We start from the raw sequence: 27,530 nt of genomic DNA on the forward strand, positions 1-27,530 counted from the left end.
TCGGATCTAGCAAATCAGAGCACCATCTTATTTCAAATATTAATTGAAGGATATTCGTATTCAATCTCCATTCTTGTTTGGTTTATTGATGAATTCGGATCTATAAATTTATGGTTGCATAACTCAACATTCCTCCTTTATCCGTACACCATCCATCTCCCACATCATGAAGTGCATCTTCTGTACTGCAACCATACAACTTGGACAACTCCGTAACTATACTGCTGCTATCATATCGTACGGCTTGTCTTCTCCCCACATCGTACAATCATTGCACCTCCATCCCGTATGGCCATAGTGACATTCCACCACACTATTGTACGACCTTCAAGAGAACACTGTACCACCTTCAGGCCTACACCGTACGACCATACACTACCGTATGACCATCAAGATAATACCGTACTACCTGAAGCACTAGCCACCCGAAGCACTAAGGGAGAACTACTTGAAGCATTGGCTACCCAAAGCACTAAGGGAGAACTACCTGAAGCACTAACCTAAAGCACTGGCCACCTGAAGCACTGAAGGAGAACTACCTGAAGCACTGGCCACCCGAAGCACCGACCTGAAGCACTGACCAAAGCACTAACCCGAAGCACTGACCTGAAGCACTGGCCACCCGAAGCACTAAAGGAGAACTACCTAAAGCACTAGCCACCCGAAGCATTGACCTGAAGCACTGGCCACCCGAAGCACTGACATGAAGCCTTGACCTGAAGCACTGACTTGAAGCACTGGCCATCTTAAGCACTAAGGGAGAACTACCTGAAGCACTAGCCACCCGAAGCACTGAGGGTTACTACTTGGAGCACACGACTAGACAACTTGAAGCACACGACAAGACTACCTAAAGCATACTACGGGACTTCATAAGGAAACTCTAGAACGAAACATTTCAGACTCATTATGGCACGAATCTTCATCAACCAATGCATCATTGATACTAGAAACCGAAGACCAATATTAGAAGGCTCCACAAAACTATTATCCTTGTGTGAAATGGCTATTTTTGAACAGTGCCTTGCTGCACTTACTAAAGATTAGAGTTTTGTACTCAAGCTTTTTTTGTACTACCACATCAACACACTTGATGAAAAGCCACTTCTACTAGGGATTTGGGCCATTGATCTTCCTTGAAACTGCATCACCATGATTTGGCCTTAATTCTATTTTGACAGTCTGCATAAGTTATCTTATGTATACTACTTTTATGGGTTTGGAGAAGCACAAACTGTGATGCATTACTGTAACATAACAAACTCCTGAGTATAAATTTTCATTTCAGGTTAAATGGCAAATACTTAAAATACTCAATATACAACAAACACTTGTAAATTTTAGAATTATTGCACTAACCAGCATAGCATAATGTTAAAACTTTTACTGAATTTGATGTTTCAAGTTTTGGTTGGTAATTAAATTTTAGACCATTGTAGTCTTGGTTACATTCTAATGGCAACATTATTCATTGTAGTTGAGAATGAGATACTTCAATAGTGCCAACTGTGGTCACTTTAATGATGATCTCAAAAGGAAGTTGGGTGAGGTGAATTTGTCTCTATTTGATGGATTTGGATCAATCTTTGCATGAGCATGTGTGATAAAGGTTGACAGATATTCCCAGTTCAATCCAATCCCTGAAGAAGAAGCAATCAAATTTGCCGTCCTCCACTTGGAAGGAGTTGCTCATGAATGGTGGCACCACTGTATGGTTACTTGGTCATTATCAAGTAAACTCTTATGCCGAGTTTGCATAAAGGCTTATAGATAGTTTCAATGGTAAGGATCTAGAACTTAATTTTCAAGGAATTGGCACAATTAAGACAAATCGGGTCGGTTGACAACTACATTACTGAGTTCCAGTGATTTTCTGTGTTGGTGATGAAGATCTCAGAGAGATGATGGATTGTGTTGTTCATAGATGGTCTGGTGGAGCCCTTGAAAGGATGGTTGAAGAGATTTAACCCTAGCACTCTCTCTAAGGCCATCAAGAAGTCATGTGGCATGGCGACATCGTCATCTCAAATTTTTTCACATGCCAAACCACCCCTAGTTCTGAACGAGAAACACCACAAATTTCCTCCAAAGAAGCCATTGCTGGATGAGGCCAGGAAGCAAGAACTTAGGAGGAAGCTCAGCTTTACTTGCAAAGAGCCATGGGAACTTGGGCACAAATGTCTGAGAAAGGGAAAGATACATCACATTGAGGTTATGTTTCACAATGAAGATGAACATTAAGGCACTGAGCATGAAGGACAACAAATTTCATTAGATGACAACTAGTCTCGTGTAGAGAGAATTGCTTTGTTGGCATGGAGAGGAGGTTCCATTGCCACTCTTGCTAACAATATGAGATGTATGGTTTTCACAATGTGAGGCATACTTCAAGGACAACAAGTGGTAGTTATGCTTCAAAGTTGGGCTATGCTTTATTTCATCAATTCGTTTCTAGTAAACTGTAGAGTTTTGCATACAAAGACGCGCAAAGGGTTTTAGGTCAAAGTGGCAGGTGGAAACTTTCTATCATGCACACATCTAGTTTTGCAACTGAGCATCGCCATGAGGAATCATGTAGTGACAAACAACTTCTTCGTGGTGGATCTGGATGACATGGAAGTAATATTAGAAATTCAATGGATGGAGACCCTCGTCAAATACACAGAGTCTCAAAAGGATGGAATTCTCTTTCAGAGTTGATGGCAAAAGGTCATCCCACGGGGAATGTCAAACGATGGGCCAAGAGAGATCTCAACAGGGCGAATGGATGCACTTTTTAGGTATCATGATGTCATCTTCTGTGCACTGCTTCATCTCAGTAGAGCCCATACCCAAACAACAACCTTGCAACTAGAATGAAGGGCTTTAGGCAGTTCTGGATAAGCTCCGCTTGGTTTTCGCTGACATACCTCCTCGCATACCTCCACATCGTGGGTTTGAGCATACTATTGAGATGGAGGTTGGTGCCAAGCTTGTCATCACCACTCCATACCGCCATCCTAAGAAGTTTAAGGATGAGATTGAGAAGGTAACCTAAGAACTTCCCAATAAGGGATGGATCAAATCCAACTCTATTCCCTTCACATCATCGGTGGTGTTGGTAAATAAAAAGGACAAAACCCTACAAATGAGTGTGGACTACCATGAGCTGAATAAGAAGACCATTAAGAGCAAGCATTTGATTCCCAGGATCAACGAGTTGCTAGATGAGTTACATAGTGCACTCTATTTCTCTAGAATAGATCTCCGTTTCGGATATCACCAAATCCGCATGAGGAAGCAAGATGTGGAGAAAACAACCTTCTGCTGCCATTAAGGACATTACAAGTTCTTGATCATGCCTTTTGGGTTGACCAATGCTCCAACCACATTCCAATCTTGCGTGAACCACATCTTTGGTAAGCAATTGCATAAGTTCCTATTCGTGTTTTTTTGATAACATACTTAATTATAGTAAGACATGGGAAGGACATCTAAAGCGTTTGGATGAAGTGCTTCGGATCATGGAGTCATAATCATTGTTTGCCAAAAGATCGACATGTGAATTTGGAAGACAAAGATATTATATTTAGGACGTTCTTAGTAATCGAGTGGTTCAGGTAAATCAGGAAAAGATTCAAGCCATTTTGGACTAGCCATCTCCAAAAACCTATGTTACCTGGGGACGCGTTTCCACCCCTAAACTTGAAGTTTCGGAAACAGGGACGGTTTCGGGGACGGGGGGACGTTTCCCAGACGTCCCCATTTGGAGAAGAAAGCAGGAAACACGTCCCTAAAACTTCGGAAACGGTCAATGAGTTTCCGAACCACGTTGACCGTTTCGGGGATTGTTTTTCAATTTTTTTATAAAATATATTATAAAATGAATGATTAGGGGCAACTATCATACCATCTTTGTTTTCATTTTGAAGCTCAAGATGATAGTGATAGTGACTTTGATATGGATGATTAGGGGCAGCTGCCTTAGTATTTTTTGTTTTCATTTTGACTTTGATGTTTCAGACTTGGAGTGTTCTGTCTTGACATTATAATATTATATGATCATTGATACACTATAGTTGATACGTCAAAAGTTTAAAACTTTAAAGTTTGAGTCTTTATCTATTCAATGTTTCCATTTTATTGAGAGTTGATGTTTTTCATTCTCTTATTTGACTCATTTCATTATGTGCTAATGGTATCTTAAGTACTTAAATGATGATTGAAAATGATGCTATTTAGAATTTTCTACGATGATTTGATTAGATGCTGATTGCTATGCTCTATGATCATTAATGAATCATTATTTGATGAATGAAATTGATAATTTTAAACTATGTTGCTATGATGAATGTAGAATTGATGAATATATTTGAAAATTCAGATATATATATATATATATATATATATTATAGCCGTCCCCTGCCGTCCCCTGTTTCGGCAAAAAAAAGACCGTCCCGGAAACCCGTTTCCCCGTCCCCCCGTCCCCTCGTCCTGGAAACTTGGGGTAACATAGCCAAAAACTCTCACATTTGTGGGGATTCTTTGGGTTATACAGTTACTATAGAAGGTTCATGAAAGGGCTCTCAGTGCACTAGTGATAAATCTGATGAAAAAGGGATTCTTCCATTGGGATGAACAAGCACAACAAACATTTGACAAGATAAAGAAGGCTATGAATTTCTATCTAGTTTTGGCATTGCCAGATTTCACAGGACCCTTCATCTAAGAGTGTGATGCACTCGGTGAAGACATCGAGGCCATGCTAATGGAGGACCATCACCTGATTGTGTTTGAGAGTCAAAAGCTCTTGGGAACTGAGCAATTGTATTAATTTACGATGAAGAAATGTTGGTCATTATGTGCGTCCTGACAAAGTTTTGATAGTACCTCATTGGAGCCAAGTTTGTTGTCTGTACTGACCACAACTGCGTGAGGTATTTTTTGGAGTAGAGGGAGCTAAATGAAAGGCAACATAAGTGGGTGAGCGAAATCCATACATTTGACTTTGATATTGAATACATGAAAGGGAAAAATAATGTTGTGGCAGATGATTTATGCAGGAGGCCTAGTGTATGCTCGTCTTAAATTTCGAAAAACTGGAAGGCACACCTACTGGTCGGCTAATCCAAGGACACTCTTGCATGGCAGTTGTTAGAGGGTGAAATGCAAGACAAGTACAAAGTGGTTGACAATATCAATTACTACAAGGATAGGATTTATTTGGTACCCGAGTCCAAGATGAAGAACAAAATGTTTAAGGAGATGCACAACTTCCCCTTGGTCGGGCATTTGGGGTACTTAAAGACCTATAAACAATTAGGGAAAGGTTTTCGTGGAAGGGACCCAAAAATGATGTCCTACAGTATGTTTGGGAATGTGTTACTTGTCATTTTAACAAATCCAAGAATACCCTACTTGCTGGGCTGCTTCAAATGTTTTTGATCCCTAAGTAGAAGTGGGATAGTATCTTGATGGATTTCATTACTGGCCTTCCCAAGGTACAAGGGAAGGATTGTATCTTCGTGGTGGTTGACTGACTGATGAAGTATGCTCATTTCTTCGCAATTTTAGCTTGGTTTCGGGTAGTGCAAGTGGTAGACTTGTTCTTCTGTAAAGTATTCTATCTTTATGGTCTCCCACATAACATAGTAAGCAATTGGGACAATCGCTTCCTCAACACTATTTGGACAAAATTGTTTGGGCTTGCAGAAACAAAGTTAACACTGAGCATCATCTATCACCCACAAACTAATGGATAAGCGAAGATTGTGAATAAGTGGCTAGAAGGTTACCGCAGCAACTACGTTTCAGCACAACAAAAGGCATGGGTTAAGTGGTTGCATTTGAGTGAGCATTGTTACAATACTACATACACAGGTCTATTAGAATGACACCATTCAAGGCATTGTATGGTTATGAACCTTCATCATTCGTAGATATAGCACTAGGAGACAGTTGTAGTGCCTCTCCCATTTGACTTCTGTAAGTCATTCTGATGGATGCAACCTTGTTGATCTTTTGTTGTGATGGATCATGATTGTGACCATGAGTGGTCTACACCGTTGAGATTTTTGGATTTATGTTTCTGTATTAGTTGCTTTGATTATGCTTTGACTGATTTAGGAGGTTGTGATATGATTTATGGTTCACTGAGGTTTGTGCCAATGCTTACTAGGATCAGTGTGGTATCATGAGGTTGTTCCATGATTACCTTGAGATGTGTGCAGAGATTGCACTATGTTCTATTACCATGCTACACTGGACTAGGTTCCTGTAGCAGTGGTTAGTCATGTTTATGACTGTGTTCACTTATGTATTTTAAGTGCCTTTTCATGTTGTGTTAACAATCATTATTAAATGCTTAAATTATTGAAATGGATTGTTCATGTTGGATTATTTGGTTATGTGTTGCGGACATTTACCTTGTTATATTTTGATCTGAGAGATATCTGTTTCTTATGTGATATTTTATATTTGAGAGGACCTGAGGGTCAGATGTTATACTTTGATTTTAGTATCATAAATTTTAGACTACTATGGTGTTCAGTTGATCATATTGCATGATGATACCTTTTTGAGATGACAGTATGTTTTATGATGATATCTGATTATCCGGTATTTGGACATATCACTGATTATGTTATGTGTTGGATTTAATGCTATGGTTATTTACTCAATTCCTGCATTGTTATGCTTTATGCGAACGTGAGTGATGTAAATAGATTATTTTAATATAATTAAATAAATGGTTTAATTAGGTGATTTAATGCATTTATTGCTTTGGCTATGTTATTATATGCAATTGCACTTGATCGTATTGTTTAGTGTGCAGGATCTATATCCCTGGTAGTGGCACATGGAGTTAGTGATTCAACCATTCATATTTTACCAATGTTGTCTTTGTATGGTCGACGTATCCTTATTTTAATTATTTTATTAAACTTTTCGGTGATTATTAAATCCGAACTCATTTGCATTATGTGATTAGACCAGTAAGCGTGTCTGTGCATTTAGAAGTTCGCATTGTCGTGAAAGTTGTTAAGGCAATTTATGTGTTTTTGGGTTTTCGGGCTTTTTAATTGATTTATTTTAATTTTTGGCAGCTTGGCCGTAGATGAATTCCTATTTATAGGAATAGCCTGTTTTCGTTTGGGTCGATTCAGAGTTTAACTAGGTTGGCTGGTTATTTGCCCTAATCGATCATTCACTTGAAAAGTGAATAAATATTCAAAAAGGAATTTAATTCCTCACTTCTCACTTTTGAATTAGAAAGTTGGAGAGTAAAACCCAAAATCCTCTTCATGAGGATTTACTATTTTGTTCGTTGTGGGAGCTACGGGCGTAGGATTGTCGTGAGGTTGAGCCCGTTGGATCCAGCTCGGGGAAACTTTGGATTGCCGCGATTTTTAGCTTCTTCTGCAAGCTATTTATTTTATGGTTCAGATTCTCATTTTGCCCTTTTGGCTGTGAGGCAGGGCTTTTCTATTTTATTGTTTCTGCTCTGTTTCTGCTTTTAATTTTGGTAGCCGTTTGTTTGGAGGCTGAGAACTAGTGTTCCCCTCCATTTCTGTATGCTAGTTCTACCTGATTGGGCAGGTACGAACATTTCCTTTTTTTTGGGGAGGGTTTGGGGTTTTACGTTGTTATGCTGGCCGTTTTTGCATACGGTGCTCGAACTTGATTATTTTTGGATTTTTGGGATTTTTGTGCCCAAAGGCCAAATGGGTTTTAATTTTGAAGTTTTTTAAATTTTGGGGTATTTACCTCATTTTGCGTGCCGCCTTGTTTTCTCGGGTTTTCTTAGCACAATGTGGGTCGTGGACCTTGATGATCCATTTGGATATCAGTCAGACCACTATTGCACTTTTATGTTGCATTGGGGTGCGTGTCACATCCGTACTCCTGACACTGTGGTTGGTTGAGTGATTTTATGATTTCTGTTGGACCTTTGTTTTTGTTTCGTGGACACTAGGATTCATGTAGAATCCATACTTTCGGATTGAGGCTGGTTGAGTGAGTTCATGATGTTTGGTTTTGTTGCATCATTGGGATTCGTGTAGAATCCATACTCCTAGATTGAGGCCGGTCGAGTGATTTCATGATGTATGGTTTTATTGGCTTTAGGATTCGTGTAGAATCCGTCCTTCTTGTGTTGCTTTCAGTTGGGTGTTATCTTTTGCATTGTGTTCTCATCCTATCCTTGTGTTTTGATCTTCGTGATGGTGGTGCACCACACATGAGTACGTGCGCGTACATTTGTCAAGTGACTTGCAAAGCCCGATCTTCCATGGTACTTCCGAAAGTTATGATCATTGGGGTTGGGATGGGAGTATGCATGCCCATGGGCACTTGTCATAGGATGAGCATGGGTAGGGTAAGGTAGCATATTGAGGGGGCTTCTATCTCGTAGCCTGGTGTCATGATGCCACAGGGTTGGCAGAGGAAGTTTTAAGTAAGTGATAACTAAATAAAATGTGTGAGTGTTAATAAAACTAAAGATAATAAAACAGTGCTTCAATGTATGAGCCTTCCGTTGAGGGAGTTGAATCTACATAGTGTATGAGCCTTCTGTTGAGGGAGTTGAATCTGCACAGATCCGAGCTTGGGCTTGTCGATGCCAAGCGACTCTTCATGATGTCAGCCCCTACTTAGTAGCCTATTGAATGTCTGACCAGGACCTGTACTCCTTGCATTGTCTTAAGTTCTTGGTTACAGCCATCATACTGTCTGGCGTGAGTGTTAGCCATGGATGTTGTTTTTGTGTGTTTGTGGTTGGATCATTATCTCCATTAGCACGGTGGGTGTGGACCTATGGGTGCCATGTGGTTGGGAGGCGTAGCTACCTTCACCACTGCTAGGGACCGGTGTACAGAGACGGTCTCTTATCCTAGTGTGACCGTTGCTGGATGTTTTCACTTGATGCTTCGGGTTCCGGAGTATGCTTTCATTGGAATGCTTGGATATCATGTTTAGCTGATGTTAGTTTATTTGATGCATTCCCATATTATTATGTTTAGCATATGACTAGATGATGTGAATTGTTGTCTTGGATTATCTTATGCTTTACTACTAGTATGTTAGATTTTCTTATGCTTATATTGTAGCATGTTTAATTAGTGACATCCCTATTACAATAGTACCGACAATCTGATCGATGGCTTGGGATGTTATGCGCAGGGGATGGCTAGGGCCCACGATGGTCTTATGATGCCATTGACAGGTGGGAGGAACTGTGTCCTTAGTTAGTTGTATTGTCATTTTTGTTCACTGCGATGTTGCTTTTAGTACGTTCTTTACTGCTTTGATTTAGATGGATAGATGTTCCTCTTTCTTGTTCCTTGGCATATTGTTGATTATGCTCTCGAGTGTTTGCTCCTCAATCTATGTGGATTCGGTACTCCCCGGTGTGGAGGTTCTGAACTTAGTTTTTCTCTGTTTTTTCCCCTGTTGTGTTTTCCTTAAGTGTTTTTGTGTTTCTATGGGCGACATTTTATTAGCATGGTGCAACACAAAAATGTATCGCACACCCATTGAAACTCTGTCGTGCGTCCCTTGATTCTATCTCACTCCTTTTGAAGAAATATCGCGCAATACTAGAAAGTATCGCACCTCCTTGTGAGAAATGTCATATGACACCCTGAAAGTGTCGCACGCCTTTGGGAGAAGTATTGCCCAGTCCCTGAAAGTGTCGCCCTCCTTTAGAAATGTCGTGCGATACTTTTCTATGTTGTATTAAAGTATCACCTGATTTTTGTAAAAGCCTGTGCGGGCAGGCATCAGGCACTTTTCGGTCTGGTTTAAACTTTTTGAGAGTTGATTTGGATACCCTCTTCGGTGTTCTTCAACCCTATGGTGTTGCTTTTTGATTTCTGTTGTGTGAGTTTCAGTAGTCTGTTTGTTGGGGTTTAAAATATATTGTTTAAGTATAAGATATATTTTAATATATGCGACGAATCTTTTGAGATAGGTTTCAGACCTCTCCAAGATAAGATAAAGATTCTAGGAAATTTCAGGGCTTCAGGATTTCAGACTTAGCCAAATTTCAAGATTCTGCATTCTATCCCAGCTTGGTGTTTTGTTGATGTGTGGTCATTTCTTCGAGCCCTCATCTTGTGCATGGTCATTGTTGGCTTTTGTTTGCGTGTTAGTTTGGTAGTGGCATTCGGAGATCTGTTGGTTGTCGGGATTGTGGTGAAGTCTTCTGTTGCGATCTTTGTGATCCTTGTATGATGTTGTCATGTGCATTCATACTTGTAAAAAAAAAAAATCTTGGCTTGTATTGAATCCTTGTTCCAAGGATGTTCGGGCGGGGCATTACAACAGTCGTGCACCAAAAGCTAAGGATTGGCTACAAGAGGGATTAGAATTTTTGAGATCTCCCAGGGGAAACCTTTAGAGGGCTCAAAACTAGCAGAAAATGTATGCTGACAAACATTGAATGGAGAGGAGTTTTGAAGTTGGCGACTTGGTGTACCTCCGACTTCATCCTGACATGCAATCATCTCATAAGGCATGTGGCAAAGAAAAGTTGAGGCTGCGTTCTAGAGGCCCTACTGTGTGGTCTGGAGGGTGGGCGAAGTTGCCTACAAATTGGAGCTACCTGAAGGAAGTTGAATCCATAATGTATTCCATGTATCTTGCTTAATGAAGGTTGTGGGACAACACATCACTATGTCAAGGGATTATTCACCCATCGATGAAGAAGGAAATTTAGTTTTGGAACTGGCCAAGATCATCAACACCTGAGAGAGGAAGCTGAGGACACACACTATTAAGGAGTTTCTTGTGTGTTGGAAAGATTTGTCGATGGAAGATCCCACTTGGGAAGGTGAAATTTTTTTAAAACACCCCAGTTTGCAATTGCTTGAGGACAAGCAATTTTCAAAAAGTGAGGACTATAATGTCCCTGTCATTAAATAAAAATAAAAATAATATTTGTATACTTGGGTCTTGTTTGATTTATGTATATCTCTGATGCAGGAGCATCCAGAGGTATAAGGGCAATCCTGTGTCACTCAAAAAAATGTACTTAGACTTAGTTTCTGTTTCATGTCTTTACATTTTTCGATACCCATTTGGGTCAAATAAAGGTTCCAACTCTCACAGTTCCACTATCAATGCATTTGAAAATCCCGAAAAAATAGGAGCATGTATTTGGGCCATCATTTTGGTAAACTAGAAGGTGAGAATTGGCCAGATGAATATAATCATGATTTAGAGCATTCCAGAAAAAGAATCAGGTCAATAGGCCCCACGGGTTGAAAGTTATTGCAGTTTTTCGGATTTTGGAGACCTAAGAATGCTTCAAAGTCAGGTTTGGGGCATTAAATGACCTCAAAAAGGGTCGAAAAATGGGGGACGAGCGAAGCTGGTCCATAGGGCTATAGAGCGCTTCGAGAGCTTTCCAAAAATGTAAACGGTTCGTCAATCGGAGCTACGGTTCAAAAGTTATGCCTCCCGGAAGTTCGGTTACCGTTTCTGGATTCTTCTAGATTTGCACCGACTTCTAACGCAGCTTCTGGAACTTTCTATTTTGTCGGTGGATGCCTACTAGCACTTTCTAGAATGTACTCCTAGTCCTTAACCCTCCGGGGTCTATTTAAGGAGATTTCTGGCATTGTAAAAGGCAGTTCGGAGTGGAGTTTGAGAGGAGGTACTGAAAGGAGAAATTATCTCCAGATTTATGCTATTGTAAGCCCTTAGGGCATGTTCTGAAGTTTATTTTCTCTGTACTATTTGTAATAGCTTATTTTCTCAATTAATATAATTTTCCCTTTCTGTTGTGTCCATTTTGTTCTTGGGTTGTGTCCCCATCAATCTCAGGCCCTTCTTTATTTTTTGTTCTTCACATTCGGAGTTTTCCGCCAATTGGGTATTTATGTCTGATGTGTAGGATGTTTTTGGTATGCCACTTAAATTATTTATTATTTGCGAATTGCAATTGCAATTATGCTTTATTTCACCATTTCAAAAGTGAAAGACTTTCCCTATTTGGCTATGCAATTTCAATGGGATTCATCCCTCACCCTATTATGCTTATTCACGTTTTGAGATTATGTAATGTAAAGCACTGTCTTTATTTAATTTGAATTTCTATGTGTGTGTTGCTAGCCTTTTGAGGACCATTTACCAGACATGTTTTTGTGCTATCATTATTGAATTGTTTGCATACGAAAATGTACAAAATTATCATTAGAAAATACTGGCTCAATTTATTTGTATGCAATCTTTGCGCTTTTGTGTAGACTAAGGATAAGAAGGTCATATATCCAACTTTGGTATACACAGGCTTGTGAAGAGACCGTATGGTCGTAATCCTAATCGTACAACTTAAACTCAACTATTGTATGGTGATACATCACTCCACCCTCCAACAAATATTCATCTGGCATCAACTTGGACGATTTGCATAAATCCACTGTACGTCTGAATTAGTCAGCATTATAGTGACAAGCAATTTGACCACGTCATACAGTCAAGATAGTGCGCCCCCAAAGAATACAATCAACCTCCCACCCTATACAGATACCCCTTGCATTAGACATAGTCCATCATTGTCATACAACCTTGATATCCCACCGTACATACCACTTTTCACACCAAAGTAATCATGGGATACCATTGAGTGATTTGTGCTAACAATAAAGACTCCGACTGGTCTGCATCCTCATCGTCCAAGTTGGGCATAACAAATTGTTTCCTATTACCTCCATTGTTGTCATTTTTGGATGTTAATTTGCTCAACAACTATCCAATTCTTTATGTCTGTCTTTGCTCTTTGATAATTTGATCTATGCACTTGTTAAGTCTTTCATCTTCTTCCTTTTTTAAACCTCTTTGTTATACTAGTTTTAAAATTGTTTCCAATTTATTAAATTGGAATATGTTTATCTCGCAAGCTAGCAAGATTATAGCTCTAATTATAATTGTAATGTACCCCTTTTGCTATGTATGAGACAATATTGAATTTTTACAATTCCTACTTGAATAATTGCTCTATTGACCCAAACTTCAATTTATAAAGAGGTAAAAATTGCAATTGATTTAAATATACAAATCCTTGTACAACTATAGTTTCAATGAAATGCAATTTATTGGTAAATTCCAAATGCAAATGCTGAATTTCTATATGCTTCAAGAATACAGTATACAATTATGAAGGGATGTGTCTGATGTAACAATATACATTTTGCACAATAACCTGAATGGCTGTCTCTGATCTTTGTATGTGATTAAAGCTGCACATACAGGTTGGTATAATGCTCTCAAGCAAAGATATACGTCGTCTCTAATATTCTAGAATTATCTATGCACTATTTCTTTGATATATGAGCGGTCTCTGATATATCAATAATGGGTTATGTGTTGTGAGGTTTTCACACCATCGCCCCAAAATTTTGGGGACCCCCCCTTTTTTTTATTGTCTTAGCAATTTTCGGTCCAGAGGTTTCAAATTTGAAGATTTCAAGTCTTGGACACCTTCAGGGCCAGTGGGGAGAGGGTTAGATTTATTTTCACCCGGTTTCAACTTGATTTTCCAGAGCCACCAATTCTATCCTTAGGCTGAACAAATTTCAAAGTTAATTCCAACTTGGCAGGATAAAATTGTAAATTTTGCACATAGACATTTTCTTTTGAAAATTTGGATATAATTGTATAAATTTGGATAATTTTCAAAAAATGAAATTTTTGCTAAATTTGGTCTTTTGGAAAATTTTAATTTTTTTTTTTTGGTGAAGAAAATTAATTTTTGTGATGGTGAAATAAAATTGCAAAATCGATTTTTGGCTCTAGAAGAAATTTTATTTTATTTTTGTCAATTTTTTTTTTATTGGCATAGCTAAATTGATTTGGAGAGAAATTGCAAAAAAATTGGTTTTAATAGATTAAAATTGCCTTGAAAACTTTTTGCCTTTAATGAAATTGGTAATTTAATATTGAAAAAATGGCTTTTGGTTAGCCAAAATCCAAATTTAATGACGTATTAATTACTAAACTCCCATTAAATGGAAATATTTAACACCCTCAAGGAATTATTTAATTTTTTTTTGCAATTTAGAACTAATTGGCAATTTAGAAAGTTAATTTTCATCATGGCAAAATTAATTTTGGTTAAGTATTTAATTTTGGGCCATAATTTTGCATTAATTATTTGTTTTTCTTTCTCCTAGGGTCCAAGAAGAAAGTTAGGTATAAGAGGAGGCCTCTCTCCCATTTCTTCCTCACCTCTCACTTCTCCTTCTCAAGGTGTTGGTGATTTTGCAAGAGCAGATCTGCACTCTTCTTGCTTGGCGAATTTTGTGGAGGCCAAAATTTGTGGGAGCCGAATTTTGTGGGAGCCGAAATTTGTGGAAGCCGAATTTTGTGGGAGCCGAAATTTGTGAAAGATAAAATTCTGATTTTTGTAAGAGGCTGCAATTTTTGCCCTAGGTTGGGTAATTTTATTTGGAGGTGAATTGCATGATAAATTTTTGATTTGCAAAGGGATTTGAAATTCTTGAAAGTCATATCCTAGGTTCCGAAAAGTCGCTGTAAGATTATTGGTTAAGGTGAATTTTCATCATGTAGAGTTGCAAGGGGTGCTTAAGCTGACATCCATCTTTCATTCTAGTCTAAGGATTGCTCCGCTTGGTTCTTCTTGCCTTCTAGTCCACCACTCTACCATCCCGTAATAGGGCAACGAGCATGGAGGATGGTAGTGCAAGTAAGAATCCCAAGCGGGCAAACACTAAGAAAGACAAAGAGGATATGATGCCCAAAACTCCCTTCTTGAAAATGAGGCAAATAACCAATACCAATGGCGGTACCATAAAAGGATATACAAAAGGTAGTTGCACATCACGGCCCAAGCATCGACACTTTCATTACGACCATGATGAGCTACAACGGAGCAGCCCTTTATTTTGAAGACATCAGAGAAGAGGATATCAATGAGATAAGACTTGGATCGAGATTGGATGAGCTAGAAAAGATTGCTATTAATAAAAAGCATTTGGGCACCCCTTTCTCTCTCAATGCTTTTATTGGACTTGAGAAAGAATATGAGAAGAATCACGAAATGATACTACAAGCAACAAGTGGTGTGGCGAAGTCAGCGGAACTCAGGGCGAAGCACACACCTTGTCCTCCTATGGAAGAAGTTAACGAAAGGCTAGCTAAGTTCATTGCCTTAGCTAAGAAGATGAAAGAAAAGGGAAGATTTATATTAGAAGATCATTTGATGTAAGCCCAAGTGGCAATTTCCCTTTCTTCTAGAATAGGATAAGTGTCTATTTCTGATTGGCTACCATTTTGGTGCCTTCTCATTGGTTGCCACTTTTTGCACTTTTTTCATTGGTCCATTGATGAGGTGGCGGCTTCTCATTGGCCGATGGGGTGGCAACCCTAATTAGGGTTTTGAGGATCCAATCTGAATCGTTGATCTTGTTTTGATCTCCATCGTCCATTGTATTTCTGGCCCCTATAAAAGGCCATTTGCTCTCATTTGTAAAAGGGGGTTGGAGAAATTGTTGCGAAGATAATACCAAAATTGCTGTCTTTTTCATTGTTGAGATTTGCATGTTGATTAAGAACATTGGGTATTATTGCATGTTTTCTACTCCCACTTAGTTAGATTTCCTTTCAAGTTGTTAAAGTTGGTTTCATTTCAAGTTGCTAAGTAGGAATGAAGTAGATGGATAGTTGTATGGTAGCATTGGTAAATGTTTGATAGGGATCAATATTAGACCACTAGCATCCTAGCGGCTGGTTGGGAAGCTTTGTGTGGTAAGCTAGTTTATTATTCCTTTGAATCATTGCACCTGTGGAAGTGAGGCCACTGGTCAGCTCTCATTAGGTCCGATCCCCGTCCATTTGCTAACCTTCCATTCATAGGAGTAGGAGTAGAATAGTGAATAGCTGAGTAGTTGAAGTTTAGAGAGAAGGAAGTTAGAGTAGTTCGAGTATTAGAACACATCCACTCACCTTCGACCACCATCACTTTACCATCAACATCACCATTGGCAGACACTTCCATCACCATCACTACCATCAACATTATTTGCCACTCGCATATTTCACAAACCCATCATCATCTCCATCATTCCACCAAAGTTCAAGTCATCCTCGAATGAATAACGTAAGGCCGCCTATGTGATTACCAGCAAATCACATCGATAAAACTGAGTGAGTATCCAACGGTGTAAGGAACATTGGAGCTATTGCTTATGTCTTCATGAGTAATAACTTTTCAAGAGAGGAGTTGCATGTTTGATATCCCATATTGAATATTCAAATCCTAATATGTTATGTAAGTGATACAAAACTCGCATCAACATTATGTTCCTCCAATTGATGTCGTCTATGATATATAAAGAAAATGCCTACATCAATAGTTGCTATCGCAACCTTCTATGCTCTAAGTGGAGCACCTTCCATAAGGGAATACATAAGTTATCAAATATCAAATTTTTATTGCCTTCTTGGTGATCCCTTCCTCATTTGTTGTCCTGCTACTGTTCATGAATCTAACTATCTCATAGATGTTGGAGAAAGTGAAGAGATAGCAATGGGATGGGGGGTTGAGGTGGAGGGGAGACTGACCGAGGATATTGTAGAGAGTGAAAGTATGTGAGACTAGAGAGATGTGATCCAGGGTGTAGGGGGAGTGTGTAGGGGAACATAGTATGCTAGAAGAGCTTGGGAGATTGCAAGGGGCGACATTAAGAGGTCTAAACTGCATCATGAAGAACAAATATATCTTTTGGCAAAGAAATGGCAGTAAGCAAGCCTCAACTACGAAAAATGGGGTGAGTGAGTAGAGAAGGTTGAGCAAACCTAGCGGTGGAAGAATTTACAGTCCTTATCAAACCATTGATTTATAGGACAAGAGTTCCTGCACTGGGGACTGTTGGAAATAGGGGTGGTGTAGTGGAGGATGGATAGGAGCAAATTCCCAAATGGCGGTAGCAAGTAGATCGAACATTGTGGACACACCCACAAGATTAGCGAAGGTGTCTTGGTGAAGGAGCTGTCTAAGGTAGAGGACAAAGAGGTCATGGTCAACATCGGTGAAGGAAAAGAAGGTGTAGGTAAGGTTGTTTCTAGGGGAGAGATCTTGAGAGTAAGGTTGAGGGAGCCATGGTCGGCTAGGGGAAAGTGACAAATAGTGAAGCTCTTGATGGAGGGTATAACAGAGGCACAAGAGAGGGCATAGTCCACTATACTCGCACCATTCCCATGAAGCCAGCAGGTAAAAGAGATGGAACTAGGATTGTAGGAAAGCCCATTCAGGATCACAAAGTTCGAGGACTTGCAAAGTCGAAGAAGATGGTGACCGCGTCTCGTGAGGGGTCCTCCACTATACTCAGAGGAACGTTGGAGACCTAGGATGCTCAGATCTGACTCAAAAGTACAAACTAAATCAATACTATGGCTATAGATAGGAGTCTGATGGTCTCTGGTCAGTGCATGAAAGTCCCCCAAAATGATGATGTCTCCTATGGCTGCAAACCTAACAACGTACTCATGTAAGTCCGCATAAGGATCACCACTTACTGTACTATGAAAGATGTAGGACAAGGAGGTCGGTGGGAAATAAAAGACAATGATAAAGATGTCTTTGTCAAGTGGTGTCATATGACTAATATGGATCCACAAAAAACTGGCTAGGTTGTCAGAATGAACCACGAAAACTGCGTTGAAGAGGTGGTCTTTACCAAATAGGCAACCCCACCCAACCCTCTGACTCTGCCAAAAAGTCTGACCTCATCCAACCATTGGCACTTGACAAAACCTAGAAGAGGACAGATAGGGTTCTCACGTTTCTCTGCAACAAGAACAAGTCTCTATAACAAGAACAATGTCAGCAGAACTAATGACATCCCGAAAGAGATAGGACAAGGGCCATGCAAGGAACTAATGTGAGGCTCCCTCATGCACAACTACTGCGGAGAGTATCGTTTGTCCTTGGCGGCCAACTTGGATGAGGAGTCCCAAATAACCGCACTGAGGTTTCTGATAACAACCCACTTCCTATTGCTTTTAGCATCCACAACAATCCCACAAGAGTGTTTCAACTCTACCACTTGAGATTTAGTGTGGTCCTCATCAAGATAAATCCTAGTGGGAAGAGGAAAGAGCTTCCTCCTCGCCCTAAGAGCTCGAAGACAATCATCCAAAGAAAGGAACTTGAGAAAGAGGGTGTCATGAGGTAGGAGGGAAATCTTGAGAATAAGGCTGAGGAGGGTGTGGTTGGCCAAGGGAAGGTGGGAAATAGTGAAGCTATTGATGGAGGGAATAAGAAAGGCACAAGAGAGGGCATAGTCCACTATACTTGCGCCATAGCCATGAGGCCAACAAGTAAAAGAGTTGGAACTAGGAAAGTAGGAAAGCCCATTTAGGATCACCAAGTCCAAGGACTTGTAAAGTTGAAGAAGAGGGCGATTATTTCTTGTGAGGGGTACTCCATTGTTCTTAGAGGAACGTCGTAGACCCAAGTTGCTTGGATTTGACTCAGAAGTACAAACCGAATAAATACAATAGTTGTAGAGAGGAGTTTGATGTCCTCTAGTTAGTGCATTAAAGTCCCCCAAAATGATGATGTCTCCCAAGGTTGCAAACTTGAAAATGTGCTCATGTAAGTCCTCATAAGGATCACCACTTACTGTACTATGAATGATGTAGGACGAGGAGGCCGATGGGAAATAAAAGGCAACGATGAAGATGTCTTCTCAAGTGGTGTCATACAATCCATACGGATCCACAAAAATCTGGCCAGGCTGCTAGAATGAACCACAAAAGCTACACTAAAGAGGCAATCTCTAACCAAATAGGCAAGCCCACCCGACCTTTTGACCATGTCAGAAAGTTTGACCTCATCTAACCACTAGCACCTGATAAAACTCGGAGGAGGACAAACGGAATTTTCATGAGTCTCTGTAACAAGAACAATGTCAGTAGAACCAATGGCACATTGAAAGAGACACGACAAGGAGAATAAGGTACCATTGCCATTCTGACGGTTGATACACAGGGAATCAATATAAGGCTGCCTTGTACCCAATTAGCACTAAAACTGACGTTTTTCCTTAGCGGCTAACCTGGATTCCCATCTAGGAGAACAAGAGTCTTGAGTAACTGCTCCAAGGTTCTTGATAACAACCCACTTTCCATTGCATCTAACCTCCGCAACAATCCCTTGGGCATGTTTCAACTCTGCCATCTAAGATTTAGTGTGGTCCACATCAAGAAAAATCTTAGTGGGAAGAGGGAAGAGCTTGCTCATCCCCCTAAGAGCTCGAAGATAGTTAGCCAAAGAAAGAAACCTGAGAAAAAGGGTGCCATCATGGCCAATCCAGGCCCTATCAAGTGTGATATATGTAATGCCTAACTAGTCACTGAGGAAGGAGTGACTTGTAGAGATAGGATCAACGGAAGAGGAAGGCCCCAAATTCTCAAATTAATCTCACAAGCCTGACAAACATGCTCATTCGCCAACCTAGCCTGAGAAAGCTCTTCCACACTAGAGAGTGGTGCAAAAGTGATACTGCCACAAATGGATGCCCAAGATTTGAGTTTCTGGTCTCCGTCATTAGAGAAGTCTCTTTGTTATTGAGTTCAGCTTGTTTGTCCTTGAGAAATGGCTTTCCTTAACTTGTTCTTTATTGGAATCAATAGGTTTTTTGAGGTCTCCTATTTCAGTGGTGCAAATCTCAGAAAAATCCTTAATATGTAGTGTGTTGGTGTCAACAGTTTGTTTCAAGCATGCTAAAGTTGTAGGAAGAGATTGTACGGTGTCACATAGGCATTGGTTCTCCTTTTCCAATGTAGACATCTGGTCAATAAGTCTAGTAATTGATAGTTGTAGTTGGTTGATTGTCCATATCAGTCATGGGAGCCAGTGGAAAACCAACAAGGAAACACGCCAATGGATTGATAGAAGAGAGTGCACCGTAGAGAGAGAAAACTCAAAATATGTGGAAGGAACTGTAGAAGGAAACCCACAAGAACAGAGATTCCAAGCTAGCATAGTGATAAAATAGGCGAAAACACGGGTGCAGAGGCAGAGACACACAAATTCTTGACAGGTAAAGGCCAAAGAAAACATGGGCAAGCAGTGAAAATTGGCAGCTCGGAATGCCAAAGGTGAGGACGACTAGCAACAAAGGAGAGCATTGAGAACAAGAGCAAGATGGACCACCAAGGAATGAGAAAAAACTCCTGCAGGAAAGTTGTGGATGCAATAACCATGCGGGCAAAAACTGTAGAAACAGGAGGCACTCTTGTATTGGACTAGAGAGAGAGCACCATAACAACCCATCACCAAGGAGGTTGATGGGCAAAGCAATGCTTTGAACAAGCCTAGCCGAGCGAAGGTAAGGAGACATGAACACTTCCTAGGAAGGAAGCCATGACAGAACACTGCGAAACATGATGTAAGAAGAAAGCAAGGAAGCCCTGACAAAAAAAACCACGAAAAAACAAACCTACAAGTACCCATGCGGGGGACAATAATGCCCAAATAAGCTTAAGCCAGCATCCAAGTATTGTAGGCGTCATGGTCATAGACAAAAATGACGTCGGGAGCAATTGTGTCAACAAAGAGGGTGTTAGGGTTCATTGCATCGTGGGAGAGGGAAGATACATGTCAAGGCAAAGGCATCTCTTAAATAGAGACAAGGAGAGAAGTTACAAAGTAAATCACAAATCTATGAATGCCACCATTCATAATGTGTGTGCAATGTGACAACATCCTCTTGAAGATAAAATAATATTCCTTAATAAAGGAGATTTAAAGAAATGACATGCCCTCACTCTTGTATTGGAGGACAAATTACATGAAAGGATTCCAAAGGAATATCTCAAATTAAATACAACCAAGGAAAGATTAATAGTTTAATAGAAAAACTATAAATCATGCATCAATTTCCATAGATAAGATAAGATAACTTTATTAATGTCCATAGAGCTAGATCAAGATCAAGAATGGAAGTAGATTGTCTATGTTATTTTTGACCTTTGAATTTGTAATTTTTCTTGTCTGACATGATCTTGGTCAAACCAACTAATTTGGAGTTGAAATCATTCATTGTTGATGCTTGTCCTTGTAATTTATCAACATTTTCACCAAATTACGATGTTCCCCACGCTTTGACATGTACGAGTTCAGTTCTTGTTTTGCAGAGATAAGAATTGTTGTGAATTTGGGTTTTAGTCATTGACAGCTATCCATGTCAAATTGGAGTGGCATATTGTTTCTTCTAACCAAATTTATATTTTAAAGCACCATTTCCTTGTAAGTGATGCTTGAAGAATGAGAACAATGAAATGGATCAAGCATCATTAGCAAAAAAAATCTTATATTATTATACAAATCTAGTTATATAAAATCATGAGAAAATATTTGAACGATGTGCAATTCATAGTTATTGTTAATATTAGTTCAATTTTCTAGGTCTTACAAATGTTATTCAAATGCAATTTCTCTTTGAATATTTGCAGGTGACTGTAGTTGATGGAAGTAGTAGATCATTTTGTGCTGATAAATGGTTAAGAGGACAAGATCCATCAAATGGGTGAGTGTTCCATCCTAATATTGTACAAGACAATTTTCATAGATGTGGAGTTCTTATTTGTAATTTTGCATTATGTTTATTAGTACTTGATTTTACATTTGTATGGTAGTTGTCTATCATGTTACACTTATATCTTTTCATATGGAACTATCCTCATTTTGAGATTTTGGTTTTCACATATAACTAGGATGACATGATGAGGGTATAATATGTCTCCCCAAAATTACCTACTTGCTAGGATTATCTCTTGGGACATAACAGTTTTGCACCTTTAAAATTTCCTACTAGTTGTAGTTAAGGCCAAAGCCGAGAATATCTTGGACGGAAACAAATGTCATTGTGTAATTTCTTATTAACACACTAAGACACCAGTGTGGAGATGCAAGGAGAAATTATATTCAATAATGATAACACTTCAGATTACAACAATCTCAGACTAAGAACGAAGTAGAGTAGGGTGAGGAGTTACTCCCACCAAAACTGCAGATGCCAAGTAGGGAGGATCTGTCACCTTTGAAATGATAGACAACTGAACTCCAATAGGAATTCACACATACAAAGAGAAAGATCAAATTCACATACCTACAACAACTAACCGGACCTTAAATACGGCTTTGTGGAAACTTCCTGAAGGACTACAAAAAGTGTTGACATGACTGACACACTACTAACAATAAAATAAAAAAGAGCTTGGGAGATAATAAAGTTGATTTTGGGGCCATACATACAAAATTATTAAATTAAATTATTTAATAATATCGGGGACATTACACTAAAACTCTAACAAGTCTTATAAAAAGGGGAAGTGTGAACTCATTTCGTATGTTGAGTTTATTATTTCTGATATTTCTCTCTAAGAAAAACCCTTTGTGGCTCTAGAGTTGGACTGGGTTCAGCTCAAGGTTTTTTGGATGAAATGCCTTATAGGCAACATTCTCTACTTTGTTGCAAGACACAATTTAAAGGATATCTACACTAAAACTCTTTAAAAGTCTTATAAAAAGGGGAAGTGCGAGCTCATTTGGTATATTGAGTTTATTATTTCTGATATTTCTCTCTAAGAAAAACCCTATGTGGCTCTAGTGTTGGACTCGGTTCAGCTCAAGGTGTTTTTGGATGAATCTCTTATATGGAACATTCTCTACGTTGTTGCTAGACACAATTTAAAGGATATCTTGGTGATCTCATCTCAAAGGTCATTGTTGATCATTTTTTGGAGTTTCATTTCAGTTTGCAAAGGCTTATTGCATATCAGGTTGTTAGAGGCGGATTGAAGAAGATTAAGAGGAGGGTTTAGTGTTCATTCATATCTTGTTGTGCTTTGTTGAGGAGATATGTGAGCTTACTAGAGCTGGCTGCCTATGGTTTTGATGTTTTCTTCAGCAGTTTGGGAGGGCTAGGATGGGAAACTAAATTGTTATAATGTACTATATCATTGCTGGAGTTTTTTGTAGTTTGGTGTCCTTTTCAGGTATGATAGTTTGTGAATTTCATGAACAAATCAAGCTATTTCAATGCTGTACTTTCTGTTTACCGTATGGGTAAAATAAATCAATGCATACAGATAATGGAAACATGAATAGCAGAACTCCTTAGATTATTTGCATATGCTAGAACATTACATTATATTATGCTTCCATGATGATTTACAATAATCTGAAGGGTGTATAAATACTTTCCAAAGAACCTTCCTAAAGGGGTCCGTCGGCTACATAACAAGAACCTTCCCGAAGGGACCCGTCGGCTACATAACAAGAACTTTCCTAAAGGGACCTGTCGGCTACATAACAAGAACCTTTCCGAAGGGACCCATCAGCTGATACACAATTTCTACCGACGACATTATCCCCCCCAAAAAGAAAAGTTGTCTCCTGACGACTAACAAAATTAGGAGACAACCCACAAACAATAAAAGAAATACTAGAGAGAAGGAGGTGTCCCAGAAGAGTCTTGTTAACAACGTAACTCATACACCTGGTCTGTCTGGATGCGCAGATCTGTCTGAATCTGTGAATTAACCTCTACGGCCTCCTTCAGTAGAAACGTGACATCCATAGCCTGTCTCCTGGCCAACTGCAACTCATGCTCCGCCGCATCTTTATCCTGGATAGCCGCGTCCCTATCCTGTACAACTGCTGCCATATCCCTCAATAGTGCTGCCCGCTTTGCTGCTCATGTTGCCTGCTGGTCGGCCAAGTCGGCGGCTAACTTTTCTCTTGCCTCTTTCTCAACTGTTAGGGATCTCTGAGTTGCAACACTGTCCGCTGCCCTATCTGCCTTCGTGCGTTGCCGAGCATAGTAAACCTCTTTGTACAATCCCACGATCTCATGTGCCAGCTTCATCAGTGGAGTGTCACCCGGTCCCAACTCTGGCTCAGTGGCCCAATCTGCCAACATCTTTGGTGTCTCAACCACCGGCCAACCTCTATCCACAAAACAAGTCTGAAATTGCTAAGGACAAACCCCACGAATATACGCTCGGATCAAATGCCACTCCCTCCGCCAAGTCAGAGCCTAAATCGCCACATCATGCCCCTTCTTCAATGCAGACTTCATAGTCCTGAGGTAGTCCCTGCACCTGTCCTCATCCGACCCGTAATCCTCCTTGGCGAAGCCTTCCAATGACCATTCTGCATCACTATTTGCCTCGTCATCAAGGGAACCCATGCCCACAGCCGGTCTCCTCTGCTGACGGCGCAACACGGCTTGTGGCATTCCTTGCTCCTGAGGCTGAGGCTCTGGTACTGCAGGTGCTACTCCAGAATATCTGGGAGACTGAATGGACGGGCCACACGTGTCAGGAACGAGTCGGAACTGTTGCCTCAGAAAAACACTAGCTCTATCCATCACCTCCGGTCGTTCGGACTGCGTTGGGTCCGTGCACTCCTCCTGCATTCCTTCCTTTGGTACGTTCTCTATTGAAGGTTCCCGAACTTCTGCTAACTGTGCTACGGTAACTACTGCTGTTGGCTGAGATATAGCAGGTGCCACGGGTGCTGCTATTGAAAGTGCTTCAGCAGGGGCTGAAGAAGTCTCTCGGGTGACAGTTGCTGTCAGCTGAGAAAAGCCTACAGCAAATCCAACTCCCAGCCGGACAGGAGAAGGCCGTACCCCGTTTTGCCACGGTGCGGCTAGTGTGATTGCCTGGGATACACCATTCATCAATGTTGGTCGCCGTGTCTGCCCAAACCCAGGAATGCGAGCCATGTGTAGACCTCCTGACACAACCCAGAAGTCACAGGAACTGTAGTGTGCGGAAACAATAAGGGGGTAGCCGTGACAACCTGAACCTCCTCATCATCCTCACCTTCCCCTTCTTCTTCCTCCACACTGTCCTCCTTAGAAGATGTCTCTTGGCGGTCACTGTCCGTATCACTTGCCATGTCGATCCGAGGCCTCTTTTGGCTTGCAGAACCCTTCTGCCCAGTGGTTGTATCCAAGTGCTTCCACCGCATGATAGGAGGTTCTCCCGGAGCAAGTGGTCTAGGCTTATCCTCTAACTCATCCATTGGGATCATCCGTGCTGCTGCATCAAGGAAGAGGTCAATCTCGTAGTGGGGCATATAGGTGGTCTTGTGCTGGAGAGTCATAAACTCATGCATCAACTCAGCCAGCATAGACGCCCAATCGTACACTTTCTTAGTCATTATTTCGTTCATCATGGACACCTGCGGAAATGAGATATCGGATGCCCTAGAGGATCCCGTGAGCCTGCTCTTGACCAAGTCCATCAGACATCGCCATGGCCCCTCCTGAATGTTAGTTTTCTTTAAACCCCTTCCCTTCGATGTCTCAGCTAATGCCGCCTACTCTGCTTCAGTCAAATCTCCACATACTAATCTGATTAAAAATAGCTTTCCATCCTTAGGAATTTTCTTCGGCTGAACCTTTTTGCCCTGCGGCCCTGGAATGCCAAAAACACGTGTGAAATCGGCTGCCTTGAATAAGACCACCAAGTTCCTCCCCAGATATTGAAATGTGCTCCTCCGAGAAGCTCTGCCATATGTCTCAACCATGGCACGTAGATACCCTTAATAATCTCGAATGCAAAAAACAGGCATCCGAATGGCCCATTCCACTTGTGCTCGCCTGATGCTTGCTTTTATTGGATGATTATTAGGGGTTTCTTTCCACCATTTCCGGCAATCCGTTCCACTCAACCCTTCAAATTGTATAGTTTGTGGCGTGACTTCAGCTACTGCAGGTGCTGTAGTCTTACGCTTCTCTTTGTTGGTGCTCGAGCCTTCATTCTGGTTACCTGCACCCGCCATGCTCCTGCCCTCTACAACTCCAGACTGTGTTAGTTGTTTTTTCCACTTCCGTTTGCCTACAGACTCCATTAGTTATATCTTTGTCTTTTTCTAACGGTCTTCCAAATCTGTACGGTGGAGAATTCTCTTCGAAAATGTGTATAGTAATGTGTTTTTTTTTTCCAATCTGTATAGAAGGGAGAGAAGATTCCGTACGCCAAAGAAGTTAAAATTCAATAACAGACCCGTACAGCAGAAAGAGCACAAGTCTGTAGAGTGGCTGCCCAAAAATCCGTTGGGTGGGAAAGACTTTTAACATGTACGGTAAATTGCAACCCCTGTAATGATTTTCACAATTTGTACACGCAGGAGAAGCTTGAAAAATTTGTACGACTTCAAAGTTGTGACAAAACCTGCCGATTGCACATGGATTCTTCCACTCACGTTTCCAGCAACCCAATTATCTTGTAGCAAAACAAGACCTGCAAGAATCAATCAGATCAACTAAAATTGAACAAGGGAATTCCGCCAAGGCTTCCAAGCACTGAAATATCGCTCAGGCTTGAATATAAGTGCGTTTGCTTCTTTGTCAAAGATGCAGACAGAATACAATGTCAATGGTGGGAACATATGAATACTTGGCACCCGAGGTTGCAGAGGGTGAATACCATGGATTGGTGGGCTGTTGGGATTTTACTCTGATTTTTGTTGGAGCTGATATGCACAAATTGCAGATCTCTTCACAAGGCAACGGTGCCTGGCCTTGTCTGTGTGGGATTCGTATAATCTTTAGCAATCAAGAACCCCTTAGGCAGCTTCTACACTAGCACAGGCTCGACGTCAAAGAGGGCTCTGATTATTCTTTTATATAAGTTTCGCCTTCGCAGCTTAAGATTAGAGCTCATCAATTTTACATATAAACTTCTGTCTACGGTACCCATGGATTCTCCGCACAAGACCCTATATGCATGAAAAAACGCTACAGCAACATCCTCATTTTGAAAACCCGTACACAGCGGTGGCTTGAAATGGCTCCCAATTTGTGTACAACAATCAACGCTTCCATACTTTATAATGTGCTTTGAGACTTTATAATATGCAACCTCCAAAACCCGTTCAGTGATTTATAATATGCATCCTTTGAAAATCGTACAGTGCCTCCAAAAACCATTCGGTGAGCAGGTGGAAAAAATCCGTACACTTCTAGATTTAAGAAATTCGTATAGTGGTCCAATTGTGACTTTTCAATACGTATCCTCCAAAAACCGTACACTGCTTCTAGAAACCGTACGGTGAACAAGTTGAAAATTTGTACTTACAAATTCGTACGGTTTTTTTTTTTTTTTTTTGTGTATATAGCAAAGTTAGTTTTCCCTTCGACTGTCGTCATCGTCAGTGTGCAATGACGAAGGGGTCGCCCGAAGGTCATTCTGTGACACAGAAGTCTTTCGGCCGTGGTATACCTTTAGCTTCGAGCCATTCACTGCCTGAGGCACTTCCTGTCTATCCAAAGTCCATAATTTTATTGCTCCATTGTCCCCTACTTCCCAGATCTGATACGGCCCGACCCACTTAACTTTGAACTTGCCCGACTTGATCTCATTTTGACCGTCATATTTCAATACCCACTGTCCGTGCTGAAACCTATTTAGTTTCAGGTGCTTATCGTGCCATGCCTTTCGCCTATTCTGCGTTACTTCAATGGCCCACTGTGCTAATAATCGCTTCTCCTCCAACCTGTTCA

At 40.5% G+C, this 27,530-nt stretch overlaps 1 protein-coding gene across 2 annotated transcripts in view; it reads left to right on the forward strand.

Moving 5' to 3' along the window:
* The window catches only part of LOC149539762 (uncharacterized), a 67,895-nt gene that overhangs the window by 2,264 nt on the left and 38,101 nt on the right, over positions 1 to 27,530 (forward strand). Inside the window, exon 2 of one of the 2 annotated variants that reach the window (XM_089800964.1) lies at positions 21,463 to 21,536. The exons of the other annotated variant lie outside the window; for it this stretch is intronic. Within the exon in view, the coding sequence (XP_089657090.1) occupies positions 21,463 to 21,536 (74 nt within the window). The remainder of the gene's footprint in view (positions 1 to 21,462; positions 21,537 to 27,530) is intronic. 2 annotated transcript variants of the gene reach the window in all.

This window comes from Cupressus sempervirens, chromosome 9 (genome assembly GCF_028749045.1).
Source record: "Cupressus sempervirens isolate cs-2001-9-10 chromosome 9, ASM2874904v1, whole genome shotgun sequence".
Taxonomy (NCBI): Eukaryota; Viridiplantae; Streptophyta; class Pinopsida; order Cupressales; family Cupressaceae; genus Cupressus; species Cupressus sempervirens.